At 46.9% G+C, this 15,831-nt stretch overlaps 1 protein-coding gene across 1 annotated transcript; it reads right to left on the reverse strand.

The window, feature by feature from the left end:
* Positions 1-8,577: 8,577 nt before the first annotated feature.
* LOC123410252 lies at positions 8,578-10,309 on the reverse strand. Its single transcript, XM_045103162.1, has 4 exons — positions 9,920-10,309; positions 9,495-9,675; positions 9,200-9,397; positions 8,578-9,056 (listed from the first exon to the last, which is right to left on the reverse strand). The coding sequence occupies exons 1-4, from the start codon at positions 10,207-10,209 to the stop codon at positions 8,817-8,819; spliced, it is 909 nt and encodes a 302-aa protein (XP_044959097.1). The 5' UTR covers positions 10,210-10,309; the 3' UTR covers positions 8,578-8,816.
* Between the last annotated feature and the right edge of the window lie 5,522 nt (positions 10,310-15,831).

Here is a 15,831-nt window from a genome sequence, read left to right on the forward strand (position 1 = left end):
CGCAGGTCAGCCGTACAAAGAACCATGGCGTCAGTGGGCATCAGGTTTGAGGTGGAGAAGTTCGACGGGACTGTAAGCTTTGGGTTATAGCAGACAAGGATGAAAGATTTGTTGGCACATCAGGGATGCTTGAAGGCGTTGTTGCAGGAAGCCAAGCCAACTAAGATGGAGGCTGAGGACTGGGAGAAGTTACAGTTAAGGACAGCCGGAACTATACGGTTGTGTCTGTCGGACCAGGTTATTTATCATGTGATGGAAGAGAATTCGCCGAAGAAGATCTGGGAGAAGCTGGAGAGTCAATTTATGTCCAAGACTGCGACGACCAAGGTGTATCTGAAGCAAAAGTTGTATGGGATGAAGACGCAGGAGGGGTTGGATCTTGTGGAGTATATGAACGCCTTTAATCAAGTCGTGACGGATCTAGCACGCTTGGGTGCAGCGATTGACGACGAGGATAGGGCAATTCTGCTTCTTTGTTCATTGCCATCATCCTATGACCATTTGATCACTACTTTGACGCACGGCAAGGAGACCGTCAAGAATGAGGATATTACTGCAGCCTTGCTATCTTATCATATGAGAAAGAAGAATGCGGTGGAAGTCACTCATGGTGAAGGTTTGCTAGTCAAGGGTGAAGAGTGGCGGAAGGGATATGAGGCATGGAAGAACAAGAAAAAGAAAAGAAAATACAGTGTCACAAGTGTAACAGAGGGGACATATTAAAAAGGACTGTCCAGAGCTCAATGGTGGGTCAAGTGCTAACATGCCAATTCATGGTGATGACTCAGACAGCAGTAGTGATGTCCTCATAGTATCAGACAGACGGTCAACCAGAAGTGAAGCGTGGATGTTGGATTCAGCTTGCTCTTTTCATGCGACACCCAACAAGGAGTGGTTCTCTTCGTACAAGTCTGGTGATTTTGGTTTAGCCTATATGGGCGATGACACTGGTTATCGTGTTGCTGGAGTAGGTGACATTAAAATCAAGACGTTTGACGGAGTTGAGTGGATGCTTCGGGGAGTCAGGCATGTGCCGGGGCTAAGGAGGAATCTAATTTCGCTTGGAGTTCTTCATGATGGTGGTATGGTATTCCGTTGTGATCAGGATAAGAAGACCATGGAAATCATGGAAGATGAGGTGACTGTGATGATTGGAGCTAGGACGGCTTCGCATCTTTACAAGTTGCAAGGAAGCACTATTGCAAGTGGAGTCACGGAGACTGGAGTTGCAGGAGTAGAGCTGGATCCCACGGAGGCGGCGGGTCTGGGCAGACTCGTCGGGTAGCTCTCGGTGAGCTATGAAGAAGACAACACAAGTCCAGAGTACATGGAAGTTTGATGCATGGACAAATTCAAAGTGATGAAAATATTCGCCAAGGTGGAGTTTGTTAGAGTTGTGTCGAATATTGATGTACGAGTTGGGTTACATATGGACTTGGTGTTGTAGTGTGGGTAGGATACATGTAGTGTTGTAGTCGGACACATCGTATCCTTGACCTCTTATATATGAGGAGGCACCCCATGTTGTAACCTATGATGACTAGATAGCGACAGTCTCGCAAGGGGGAGCCGGCGACTTGTGCCGGCGCCCGGGTGGCCGGTGTTGCGTATCTCGGGGAGGAGCGCTCGTAGTCATTGCTCCGGGGAGTAGGCGAGTTCGCCGAACCTCGTTAACAAATCTTGGTGTCGTTATCGTGTTGTGATTGCTTGTTCCTCGATGGATCGACCGCGTACCTCGGATTTATTCTAAAAGTCATCATCGTCATCGTCTCTAGTGTGTGGAGTGCCGATCTGATGAGACGTGGAATGATGATGGGGTGTTTATGTACATGTACAGGATCCTCTTCCGTTGAAAACAAAAATCGAGGGTGTAGAAAGTTTGGACATGGGTTTAGCTTGCTAGGTGTAGCTAACAAACACTAGTGTAGAAAAGGACTAACTCGATCGTGTACACTCGCAATGAGGAATAAGCAGGAGGGGGTGGGGAGCAGGCCGACGGCGACAGCAAGTGCACGAGTCAGATAAGAGGAATATAGCAAAAGAAAAAAAATGACATTCCAAACTGTTAATCTCATAAAACACAATTTGTCCCATCAAGAGGGAGAAAGGCGAGGCAAGGCTCATCTACGACGAACCCAGCAGCAAGGCCGCCTGAGTGCCCAGAAGGCCTGCCAAGAACCCGACAATAAGTAGGAGACTAGAGGGAGGAATAGACTACCCTAGACCGTCTTGGCCGGCAAACCCTTTAGCGCCACAGGCGCCGGTTACAGGCAAAATGTGCTAACCGGCGCCTGCGCTCCGCAATGGGTCGGCCCATCTAGAAATTCTTCATGAGTTTTTTTAGCCCGTGAACTTTTTTGAAATCGGTGATTTTTTTGAAAATCGATGAACGTCCGTTCCCCTAGTGGCACCTGAAGCGCCACATAGGAGGTCCCCCCCCCCCCACATGTCTATGCGAGCGGCGGCCAAGATCAGATATCTTATATTGGGAGGCTATGGGACTCTCATTTCCATCTACTCGTCCGTAGAACAACTTTCGGTACCACAATACTCACCCCATTGTAACCCCTCGGACGAGGTATTTCACCACATGATGAAGGCTCAAACAAGGGTAAATTCCGTGTGCGACCTCCCATCTGTGACTTACATCCATGCTAAGTAACCTAGTGAGGGTACTGATGGAAATCTGTGTCAGGGCAGATCCCAGAACACAAACACACGCGAGGTGGACACACACGCACACACTGAACCTTGCAAAATTCAGAGTTTCAGAGACGAACAGCAGGAAGAGGAGACACTCGAACTCAGTCTTTTGCGACGCGCACCAACTGCGTCTTTTTCGGTTTCTTTCTTTTATTCCATCGAGTAACAAACTCGCGCAAGACTGCTGCCCACGATCCGCTTACCCCGTGCCATCCCACGGGCGTAATCGTGGCCAACAGAATCACACATTTACAGGAAAGATAAACGTATGAAGACTGAAACTACCTACGACTCGGACGCTGCCGCAACGTGAACAAAGCACGTCTCTGGCCTAAACAAACCTGCGTACAGAATACGCTTATGTGCTAACTGAATAAGGGAAAACGACTGACGTTGCGTGGGTGCAGCGATATTAACATAACATTCACCTCCTTAATTTTGCTGCACTCACTTCATATCACACATGCCGATCATCTCTTTCATCTCCTGGAAACGAACCCTTGGCAGGGGCTTAGTCAGGATGTCAGCAAGTTGTGCACCTGTCCTGACATACTCCACAGCAATCTTTTCTTCTTCAACACAGTCCCTCACATAATGGTAACGTATGTCTATATGCTTGCTCCTCTCATGGAACACAGGGTTCTTGCACAATGCTATTGCAGATTGATTGTCAACTTTCAGCAACACTTTGTCTGGTTCTCTGTCCAGCAACTCTGCAAGGAACCGAGCTAGCCACACTGCTTGACAGGCCGCTGAAGCAGCAGCGACATACTCTACTTCGCATGATGACAAGGCCACAATCCTCTGTTTCTGAGTCACCCAAGTGATTGGACTTCCATTAAGGAAAAAAATCATGCCCGTGGTGCTCTTTCTATCATCCACGTCACCAGCTAAATCACTATCACAATATCCAAGCAATTTAGGACCCTCTCCAGCAACCTTCTTGTAATAACAACCAAGGTTTTGAGTTCCTTTTACATACCTCAGAATGTACCGAACTGCAGTCATATGGTCAGAAGTAGGCCTCTCCATAAACCGACTGACGTACCCCACGGCGTGACATATATCAGGTCGTGTGTGCACTAGGTACCGAAGGCTTCCGACTAGACTGCGATACTGGGTAGGATCTACTTCGGGTGCCTTACTAGACTTGGTGAGCTTCAGCTTCGCTTCCATTGGAGTTTGGGTGGGGTTGCAGTTTTCCATTCCCATCTTGTTTAGAATCCTTCCTGCATATGTTGACTGACAGAGAGCTATTCCTTGAGCTGACTGCTTCACTTCTATCCCAAGATAGTAGCTAAGGTGCCCAAGATCACTCATACTGAACATGCTCCTCATTTTCTTCTTGAAGTTTGCAATGTCAGTATCACTTCCCCCTGTGATGATTAAGTCGTCAACATACACACCCACGACCAAAGTGTGCTTTTCATTCATTTTGTACACTCCAGGTTCTGAAGGACATTTTTCAAATCCCAAACTGCTCAAGGTACTGTCCAGCTTTGAATTCCATGCACGAGGCGCTTGCCGCAGGCCATATAGCGCTTTGTGCAGCTTGCAGACCTTGTTGTCTTGCCCCTTGACTTCAAAACCGGGTGGCTGACAGACATACACCTCCTCATTTAGATCTCCATTGAGAAACGCGGATTTTACATCCATGTGGTGTATGTTCCACCCGAACTGAGCAACAAGTGCAACAAGCAATTTGATGGATTCAATGCGGGCCACAGGTGCGAATACTTCTTCAAAGTCAATTCCCTGTCTTTGCACAAATCCCTTTGCGACCAACCTTGCTTTGTGCCTAATCACAGCTCCGCTTGGATCCCGTTTCAACTTGTATACCCATTTCAATCCTATCGGTTTGTGCCCTTTCGGAAGATCACACAACTCCCATGTGTTGTTTTCATAAATAGAGTTCAATTCTTCTCTCATTGCCTTGTGCCAACATGTCTCTTTCAAAGCTTCGACATGGTTACTAGGCTCCTCAAGGCCGAACAAGCACAGCTTGGTGTCGGCTTCTTTGATCTCAGTTTCCTCATAAATCTCATCGAGGAGACGCATCCCTTGCGGACCCTCCGATGGCTCGGTGTACGGGGTGTTAGGAGAACCATGAGAGTAAGCAGGGGTCACCGGAGAGGCTTCTAGGTCCATCGGGATCGCAGCCCCGTCATTGGCACGCCTTGTTCGATCACCCTGTCGAGGCGCTGCCATGGTGGGAGTTCTTCCCAGTGAATCCGTTGTCGTGGCAACGTTTCCTGCAACCCCTCCTGCTTCCTCGGAATCTAGATGTTCTGGGTAGCTCACAACAAATGAACTTCCATCCCTGCTTTCCACTGGCCCCGCGGAGCTCCAATCCCAACACCTATCTTCCTCAAAGACAACATCTCGTTATATAACAAGTTTCTTACTTTCAGGGTCGTACATGCGATAAGCCTTGGAGCCAGTTTCGTAACCAACGAACACCATCTGTCTGCTGCGATCTGAGAGCTTAGTCAGTCCAGGACCAATGATTTTCACATGTGCGACACTTCCAAACGTGCGCAAGTGCTGAACCGACGGTTTTCTGCCATGCCAAGCCTCATAGGGTGTCCTCCCTTCCACACTTTTGGTTGGAGATCGGTTGAGTAGATATACGGCCGTGGCCACTGCCTCTCCCCAAAACCTTGCAGGCACCCCCATGGGTTTTAGCAGACTTCTTGCCATGTTCACCACAGTTTGATTTCTTCTCTCAACCATGCCATTATGCTGCGGTGCTGTGAGGAAATGCTTGATGCCATGGTCGTCACAATGTTTTCCAAACTCTGTTGATGTGAACTCACCTCCCCGGTTGGTTCTGATGGCTTTTATCTTGGCATCTTTTTCTGTTTCAGCTGCTCTCTGAACCTTCTTCAGTGCATCAAGTGCCTCATCCTTTGTTCGCAACAGTGCAACCCACATGTACCTTGAATGATCATCAACCAAGAGCAGAAAATAACGCTTCCCTGCTGGTGTCTCGGGTGTAATTGGTCCACAAAGATCACCATGTACTAACTCCAGAGGTACAGTTGCACGGAACAGTGTATGTGTAGGAAATGGTAGTCGACGTTGCTTTGCTACCATACAACCGTCGCACACCTGATCAACCTGGTCGAGGTGCGGCATCCCATTAACCATTCTCTCTGATGCCAGCTTCCGCAGAGACTTGAAGTTTATGTGGCCGTACCTCATGTGCCACAACCAGGGCTGCTCCTTGGCGTGTGCTAACAGGCACACAGGTTCTGATGGTTGAATGTTCAGTATATACATGCGATTTCTTGTACGGTTCACCTTGGCAAGTACTTTCCTTTCCCTATCCCACACTGTCATCACACCATCCTCACTAGCATATTTACAGCCATTTTCATCTAGTGCCCTCCAACGCCGACCACACGCCGAATGGACGGAGCAGCACTCTCATCTTTACGGCCCACAGACCGTAGTTGGAGTCGTTGAGCATCGGATATTGGATCGGGACGCCGTCGGTCCTCGTCGGCGCGCGCTGGACGACCACGGCGCCATCATCTCCGGGCCTCCTCGCTGGCGGCGTGTACTTTCCGCTGCCGCTGATCTGATCCTTCTTCGGCGACGTATCTCCCATCGCCGATCACCGCCGCCACAACTCCTGCGACTCCGCCGCCGTGCACCGCCTCCCGTGAACCAACGCTCTGTATACCAAATGTCAGGGCAGATCCCAGAACACAAACACACGCGAGGTGGACACACACGCACACACTGAACCTTGCAAAATTCAGAGTTTCAGAGACGAACAGCAGGAAGAGGAGACACTCGAACTCAGTCTTTTGCGACGCGCACCAACTGCGTCTTTTTCGGTTTCTTTCTTTTATTCCATCGAGTAACAAACTCGCGCAAGACTGCTGCCCACGATCCGCTTACCCCGTGCCATCCCACGGGCGTAATCGTGGCCAACAGAATCACACATTTACAGGAAAGATAAACGTATGAAGACTGAAACTACCTACGACTCGGACGCTGCCGCAACGTGAACAAAGCACGTCTCTGGCCTAAACAAACCTGCGTACAGAATACGCTTATGTGCTAACTGAATAAGGGAAAACGACTGACGTTGCGTGGGTGCAGCGATATTAACATAACAATCTGCACCGTCAGACCTCCTCCTCGATAATGCTTGCCTCTAGCGCAGTGGCATACATCATTAACTCCTAAGTTCTATGGGCCATACACCATCAGCGCGCGCGTCGGCTCCTGGCATAGAAGTATGACCTTCGCCAACGAGCACCAATCACCCCGTGCTCCACTCCGACGGGCCCTCCCATAGGACCGCCACATGCTACCATCGCTGCAGACCACCACATCGTCCATCTAGTCTCCCTTTGCTATCCTTGATAGGTGAGTCAAGTGCTCAAGCAACAAAGACCGCCGACAAGCTCCCGTTCACTAGACGGCCAACACCGGCACGATAACCTAAAAAGACAAAGTTGAGCTCCACTGGCTGTTTCCCCGAGAAGCGGCTTGGGGACAAGTCGATCGGCACTCAAGGGGGGAGGGATGGTCAGCAACCATGTCCACCAAGAGGATGTCACCGGTGGAAGGGCCACCACCCAGACGCTCCATGCAGGCATGGGAGCCCGACCTGAATGTTGGCACAGGCCCGACCTCGACGCTGCGATCCGTCGTGTACTTTCCAACGGGACACGCGTACAAGACTAGCTCGAGTAATTCCGAGCTTACTGAGCTAACCAGCTATAGAGATGGACGATGAGCTAGCAAGCAGGCTAGGAGGTGGATGGATTTCCACGTACTACCACATGCATGCACAAAAGAACCAGCCGGCGACGTTCGATCGATACACACACGAAAACACGAGATTGATGGCTAATAGGACCGTGTCGGTCCTATGTGTTTGTATTACTTTTTCTTCTTGATGGTTCAAAATACTACAGGGGTATACGAGTATATAAAGGAGCTAGCCTATGAAGCTAACCTAGCCTAATACGACTCGGATGCGATTGTTCCAGTCCGAGCCGGACATGGACTTACATCGTGGTTAATTCCAACACTGAAGACCGCATGGTTTGGAGGGCATGAGATGCTATGATCAGATAGCACCGTGTGTGCGTGTGTGGATATTGTTGTACTGGCACTCCGTCTTGCAGCAAAAAAGAGCTCCTTACAATAAGTCACTTTGGCTAATTATAAAGTTTCATATAATTAGCAAAGCTGGGTGTCCTAGACATCTTTGGCAAAGCTGGGTGTGGTTGTATAAATATTTACCTGGTGGAAAGCAACATTTCATGACCATTATTGCTGTTGTTTGTTGGGGGATTTGATGTATCCACAACAGGGTGACATTTGATAATCATATTGTAAGATATCCTCTCGAGGCAGTATTTACCACATGTTCCTTTTTGATGTATTGGTCAGGTCTGTTGAAAGAAGTGGACATGACAGGCTTCCAGGCCCGGGGTGCGGAAGATGGTTCAGGTGGCGGCCTCTCTGGCAGATCGCGCGGCAGGCTGGCGCTGGAAGGCAGGATTGGAGCATGATCCATGCTCTGGGCATGCATCTTCTCTTTGTAGTTTGTAGTCAGTTTCCTCACTGGGGTGGGATGCCAGCTGAGATACCTGTGGTTCTATTTTGCTGGTGTTAGTCTCTTGCAGGAGCTAGATTTGGTAGTGTTGGACGTTCTGAGGTCGGGTGGTTTGTGTCAATAGGTTTTTGCCTCGCAGTAGGTGATTCGTTTCAGAGCCGCTCACAGTGGATTTCCTATTGATGCTCCAACTCGCTCCCTCCTTTCGGTCTCTTGCTTTTGCTAGTTGGTTGGTTTTGTTATCATTCTGAGACGTGACTGAAAAAGACTGCTGTATTTCCGTTAAGCAATTAATGGAAAGGGGTATGAGCCCAGCTGGATAAATTTTCATATAAGTGATTTCCCATGAAACTTTCTCATTCAAACAACATAACAACCCACAAGAAAACATAAATGGCGACCACAAAGCACCCGCAAATGCATACAAGGAAGGTAAGATAACCAAAGATCCCTAACTGTCTTATTTTATTGAATGAACACTGAAATTAAACCATGTAATATGGCTCAAAGGAAACCAGCATTGGACCGTCTAGGCGATGTAAACACCAAGTGCATTGAGGAATATGTTATCTGTACGCCCGAAGAAGCCAACAATTGATTTTCCATGTGGCGCGACGGCTCTGAAAGGTTTAGGACCTGGTATACGTCCATAAGGTCCGTATGTTTTCTTGTTGGTGACAATTTTGAGTGTGCTGATAGCCTCACCATTTGAATGTGTGCCAAATGTTCCAGACACTTCTGTCACCATCTCCCCATGGCCTAGCCCAATCTGCACATGGATAAAGGAAATTACAGCAGGCCCCTAAACAACCACATGAGTGTACACAGATAAATCGCATGCAGGTTAAAGTAGTACTAGCATGAACTATAAAGTAAATTAAATTCAGAGTAGACCTAGAAAAATAATCACACCTCTGCGCGATTGGGGTTCCTACTACCCCAAGGACCTGCGGTGCGATTGTTACCGTTTTGGTCAATGTAAGAGTATTCAATCGAACCAATTATTCCTTCATGCAGAATGGTGATACTCTCTATCTTCAAGGGTCTTTCTGAATCAACAGCAAACCCCCTATCCCCACCCCATGGGCCAAGCTTTGTGAGAGTGGGCATCTGTATGTGTACAATTAATAGAGCAAAAAGAATGGGTGAATAAAAATGCAAATAAATAATTAAAACACTAGAAGTCTGAATACCATTCCCTTCTCACCAGCTTTCGGCAGAAGCCATGAATGGTAAGTTGGATTATGTTTCCACCATCTGTTCGTGCATGCAGTTTTTTGGTTATAACACCACGTGCCATCGCGAGTTCACCTGTCCCGCCCACAATAGACCACTCACCTTCTTCATCAACAGATGCTCCCATTACCTGAAGAGTGCTTTTCTTAAACCTGTGTAAAATCTAGCGCACTTAAATACCCTCACTAATCTGACAGCGTGAGAAGCAAGGTGGCCTGTCAACCCTGTTAGATGTTTAAATATAGATCTGATGAAAATAATAATCCTGAATGTATAGTAAATTTTAGATTGTGTTCCTTGCACAAAAATTGTTACTAGCAAGCTACACAAAATGAGAGAATACATGGCATGTCCTACATACATATGAAATAAAAAGAATATAACATATACACATACCTTTCAATCTCAAACCGAAGGGTGAAGGTATTGTGCCAACTACCAGCATAGAGATGTAGCCCTTGTGCACGGGCCACTAGCTTTGCGCAGGGCCCAACCCCATCATATATTGTCCAGTTGTTAACTTCAGTCGAGCCCCACCCAGTGGTAGCATCTGCACCTATGATGTTTGATTGGGTTTGACATGGTCCAGAATAAATGTGGTGCAAGTACAAGCTACTGAACTCAAATTCGGTGTTCTCCACACCCCCATCGAATGGAGTACAACGGAAATTGGGGTGATCGCCCATGGGTCGATCTGTGAGATCGAGAAGAATGCCAAGTAATGTAGATGAAATGGCTTCTACCTAGTCTAGGCTGTCTGAATTTGTAGCTGGTGGCGGTGGGGATGTGTATTTATAGGCCAACTCATGGATGGATCAAATAGATTGATGTATCATGTATGAACACCATCTTTTTTTATTCTAGTGTACTAGCGTACGCAATCTAAATAAGTTATTCATACTTGTGCACCACCATCGTTTTCTAGCATAAAAAAGATGCTTGTCACCATTGAGACCAAACGACTGACTGGTTTAGTCCCGTTAATTAGTAGCCTAATTCACCCAAGGAGGGTTGGGTGGGTAATTGGTGCATGTGATTGCTCACTGGTGTGCATGTGATCCGCGTTAGGTAGGGAATATTTGACTTTACCTAGTTTATCTTTATTGACAAATGACGATCAATTATTGTGTAGATGACGTATAATTAATTAAGGGAGGGGCAATAAGAAGAAGCAAGATGTGCTAGTTAAGAAGACCAAACAAAGTACTAACTAGTCTATTTATATTTAGTTACATTCATGTATTCTATCTATCTATCTATCTATCTATCTATCTATCTATCTATCATCTACTACAAGCAAAATACAGAAGATATGAAGTTGAGATCTCAATTTAAAGCAGCACTTAATTACCTACAGTAAAATAATTCGTCATCATGCGATTTTTCTACTGTCTGTTTGCCGTCAAGACAGATTATGGATTTCTGTTGCATTATTGAAATTTTGTTGAATGTATAATGTTTTTTGAAACGCGGTCCCTTAGGTACCGATCTCATTAAAAAAGGTCGAAGAGAGTTGCCCGGTTAATAATCGGAAAACCGGGCTAAAACCGTCACAATGCGTCCGCCACAACAAGGCACACAACGCGACCTGGCAACCTACACAAGAACACACACACGCCGCCGAGGGGAAGAGCTCCGTTGAGGTTGAAATCCGGCGTCATCGTCATCACGCCTCCGCGAGAGCGACTCCGACTTCACTATCGACGACCATCGATGTAGCCTCCACAGCAGACGAGCGAAGAGGACTGCATTGTACAACGCCAAACAGTCCACCACACGCGCCAGCGACCAGGCAGCTTCGACTCAGCCGACGAGTATTGTAGGATAAAAAGCATTGGACCTGCACCGAGCCAGCGTCAGAACCGACCACCCGTCTTCACGTCATCATCGCCGCAAGGTTCCTCCTCAAACAGCTTCGACTTCAGAAGACAAGAGAGGCACGTCAACCCCTCGAACACGGCGACCCCTTGAATGTATAATGTTAATATTGCAGTTGCTTTCACAAGTAATATTCACCATGGATATCCTGTACTTTGCTTCATTATTTTATTCCATTCTTTCTCCTTGTGATGAGTGGTTCTCTGAACCCTGAGCAAGTAAAACTGTGCAAGGATATGTTGGAAATATGCCCTAGAGGCAATAATAAATTAGTTATTATTATATTTCTTAGTTCATGATAATCGTTTATTATCCATGCTATAATTGTATTGATTGGAAACACAATACTTGTGTGGATACATAGACAAAACATTGTCCCTAGTAAGCCTCTAGTTGACTAGCTCGTTGATCAAAGATGGTCAAGGTTTCCTGGCCATAGGCAAGTGTTGTCACTTGATAACGGGATCACATCATTAGGAGAATCATGTGATGGACTAGACCCAAACTAATAGACGTAGCATGTTGATCGTGTCATTTTGTTGCTACTGTTTTCTGCGTGTCAAGTATTTGTTCCTATGACCATGAGATCATATAACTCACGGACACCGGAGGAATGCTTTGTGTGTATCAAACGTTGCAACGTAATTGGGTGACTATAAAGATGCTCTACAGGTATCTCCGAAGGTGTTCGTTGAGTTAGTATGGATCGAGACTGGGATTTGTCACTCCGTGTGACGGAGAGGTATCTCGGGGCCCACTCGGTAATACAACATCACACACAAGCCTTGCAAGCAATGTAACTTAATGTAAGTTGCGGGATCTTGTATTACGGAACGAGTAAAGAGACTTACCAGTAAACGAGATTGAAATAGGTATACGGATACTGACGATCGAATCTCGGGTAAGTAACATACCGAAGGACAAAGGGAATGACATACGGGATTATATGAATCCTTGGCACTGAGGTTCAAACGATAACATCTTCGTAGAATATGTAGGATCCAATATGGGCATCCAGGTCCCGCTATTGGATATTGACCGAGGAGTCTCTCGGGTCATGTCTACATAGTTCTCGAACCCGCAGGGTCTGCACACTTAAGGTTCGACGTTGTTTTATGCGTATTTGAGTTATATGGTTGGTTACCGAATGTTGTTCGGAGTCCCGGATGAGATCACGGACGTCACGAGGGTTTCCGGATGGTCCGGAAACGAAGATTGATATATAGGATGACCTCATTTGATTACCGGAAGGTTTTCGGAGTTACCGGGAATGTACCGGGAATGACGAATGGGTTCCGGGAGTTCACCCGGGGGGGGGGGGGAACCCACCCCGGGGAAGCCCATAGGCCTTGAGGGTGGCACACCAACCCTTAGTGGGCTGGTGGGACAGCCCAAAGAGGCTCTATGCGCCAAGAAGAAAAAATCAAGAGAGAAAGAAAAAAAAAGAGGAGGAGGTGGGAAGGAAGGGGGACTCCCTCCCACCAAACCAAGTCCAACTCGGTTTGGGGGGGGGGAGTCCTCCCCCCTTGGACTCGGCCGACCCCCAAGGCAAGGTCCCCTCCCTCCCACCTATATATACGGAGGTTTTAGGGCTGATTTGAGACGACTTTTCCACGGCAGCCCGACCACATACCTCCACGGTTTTTCCTTTAGATCGCGTTTCTGCGGAGCTAGGGCGGAGCCCTGCTGAGACAAGGTCATCACCAACCTCCGGAGCGCCGTCACGCTGCCGGAGAGCTCTTCTACCTCTCCGTCTCTCTTGCTGGATCAAGAAGGCCGAGATCATCGTCGAGCTGTACGTGTGCTGAACGCGGAGGTGCCGTCCGTTCGGTACTAGATCGTGGGACTGATCGCGGGATTGTTCACGGGGCGAATCGAGGGACGTGAGGATGTTCCACTACATCAACCGCGTTCACTAACGCTTCTGCTGTACGGTCTACAAGGGTACGTAGATCACTCATCCCCTCTCGTAGATGGACATCACCATGATAGGTCTTCGTGCGCGTAGGAAAATTTTGTTTCCCATGCGACGTTCCCCAACAGTGGTATCAGAGCTAGGTTCATGCGTAGATGTCTTCTCGAGTAGAACACAAAAGTTTTTGTGGGCGGTGATGTTCGTTTTGCTGCCCTCCTTAGTCTTTTCTTGATTCCGCGGTATTGTTGGATTGAAGCGGCTTGGACCGACATTACTCGTACGCTTACGAGAGACTGGTTTCATCGTTACGAGTAACCCCGTTGCTCAAAGATGACTGGCAAGTGTCGGTTTCTCCAACTTTAGTTGAATCGGATTTGACCGAGGAGGTCCTTGGATGAGGTTAAATAGCAACTCATATATCTCCGTTGTGGTGTTTGCGTAAGTAAGATGCGATCCTACTAGATACCCTTGGTCACCACGTAAAACATGCAACAACAAAATTAGAGGACGTCTAACTTGTTTTTGCAGGGTATGCTTGTGATGTGATATGGCCAACGATGTGATGTGATATATTGGATGTATGAGATTATCATGTTGTAATAGAAAATATCGACTTGCACGTCGATGGTACGGCAACCGGCAGGAGCCATAGGGTTGTCTTTATACTAAAGTTTGTGCTTGCAGATGCGTTTACTATTTTGCTAGGATGTAGCTTTAGTAGTAATAGCATGAGTAGCACGACAACCCCGATGGCAACACGTTGATGGATGATCATGGTGTGGCGCCGGTGACAAGAAGATCGTGCCGGTGCTTTGGTGATGGAGATCAAGGAGCACGTGATGATGGCCATATCATGTCACTTATGAATTGCATGTGATGTTAATCCTTTTATGCACCTTATTTTGCTTAGAACGACGGTAGCATTATGAGGTGATCTCTCACTAAAATTTCAAGACGAAATTGTGTTCTCCCCGACTGTGCACCGCTGCTACAGTTCGTCGTTTCGAGACACCACGTGATGATCGGGAGTGATAGACTCAAGGTTCACATACAACGGGTGCAAAATAGTTGCGCACGCGGAACACTCGGGTTAAGCTTGACGAGCCTAGCATGTGCAGACATGGCCTCGGAACACATGAGACCGAAAGGTCGAGCATGAATCGTATAGTTGATATGATTAGCATAGAGATGCTTACCACTGAAACTATTCTCGACTCACGTGATGATCGGACTTGAGATAGTGGATTTGGATCATGTACCACTCAAATGACTAGAGAGATGTACTTTTTGAGTGGGAGTTCTTAAGTAATATGATTAATTGAACTGATTTTCATGAACATAGTCTAATGGTCTTTGCGAATTACGATGTAGCTTGCGCTATAGCTCTATTGTTTTTTATATGTTCCTAGAGAAAATTTAGTTGAAAGTTGATAGTAGCAAACTTTGCAGACTGAGTCTGTAAAACCGAGGATTGTCCTCGTTGCTGCACAGAAGGCTTATGTCCTTAATGCACCACTCGGTGTGCTGCACCTCGAGCGTCGTCTGTGGATGCTGTGAACATCTGACATACACGTTTCTGATGACTACACGATAGTTCAGTACAAAAATACTTAATGGCTTAGAAGCAAGGCGCCGAAAACGTTGTAAAACGTCACAGAACATAAGTGATGTTCTAAAGAAATGAAATTGTGATTTCATGCTTGTGCCCTTGTTAAGAGGTACGAGACCTCCGACAAGATTCTTTGTCCACAAAGTAAAGGAGAAAGGCTCAATCGTTGAGCATGTGCTCAGATTGTCTGAGTACGACAATCGCTTGAATCAAGTGGGAGTTAATCTTCCAGATGAGATAGTGATAGTTCTCCAAAGTCACTGCCACCAAGCTGTGAGAGCTTCGTGATGAACTATAAACATATCAAGGATACATACAATGATCCTTGAGCGATTCGCGATGTTTGACACTGCGAAAGTAGAAATCAAGAAGGAGCATCAATAGTTGATGGTTTGTAAAACCACTAAGTTTCAAGAAAGGCAAGGGCTAGAAGGGATACTTCGTGAAATGGCAAAACAGTTGCTGCACTAATGAAGAGACCCAAGATTAAACCCAAATCCGAGACTAAGTGCTTCTGTAACGAGGGGAACAGTCACTGAGGCGGAGCAACTCTAGATACTTGGTAGATAAGAAGGCTGGCAAAAGTCGAAAGAAGTGTATTTGATATACATGATGTTGATGTGTACTTTACTAGTACTCCTAGTAGCATGAGGGTATTGGATACCGGTTCGGTTGCTAAGTGATTAGTAACACGAAATGAAAGCTACGGCATAAACGGAGACTAGCTAAAGGCGAGGTGACGATACGTGTTGGAAGTGTTTCCAAGGTTGATATGATCAAACGTCGCACGCTCCCTCTACCATCGGGATTGGTGTTAAACCTAAATAATTGTTATTTGGTGCTTGCGTTAAGCATGAACATGATTGGATCGTGTTTATTGCAATATGATTATTCATTTAAGGAGAA

Source organism: Hordeum vulgare, chromosome 7H, assembly GCF_904849725.1.
Source record: "Hordeum vulgare subsp. vulgare chromosome 7H, MorexV3_pseudomolecules_assembly, whole genome shotgun sequence".
Lineage (NCBI taxonomy): Eukaryota > Viridiplantae > Streptophyta > Magnoliopsida > Poales > Poaceae > Hordeum > Hordeum vulgare.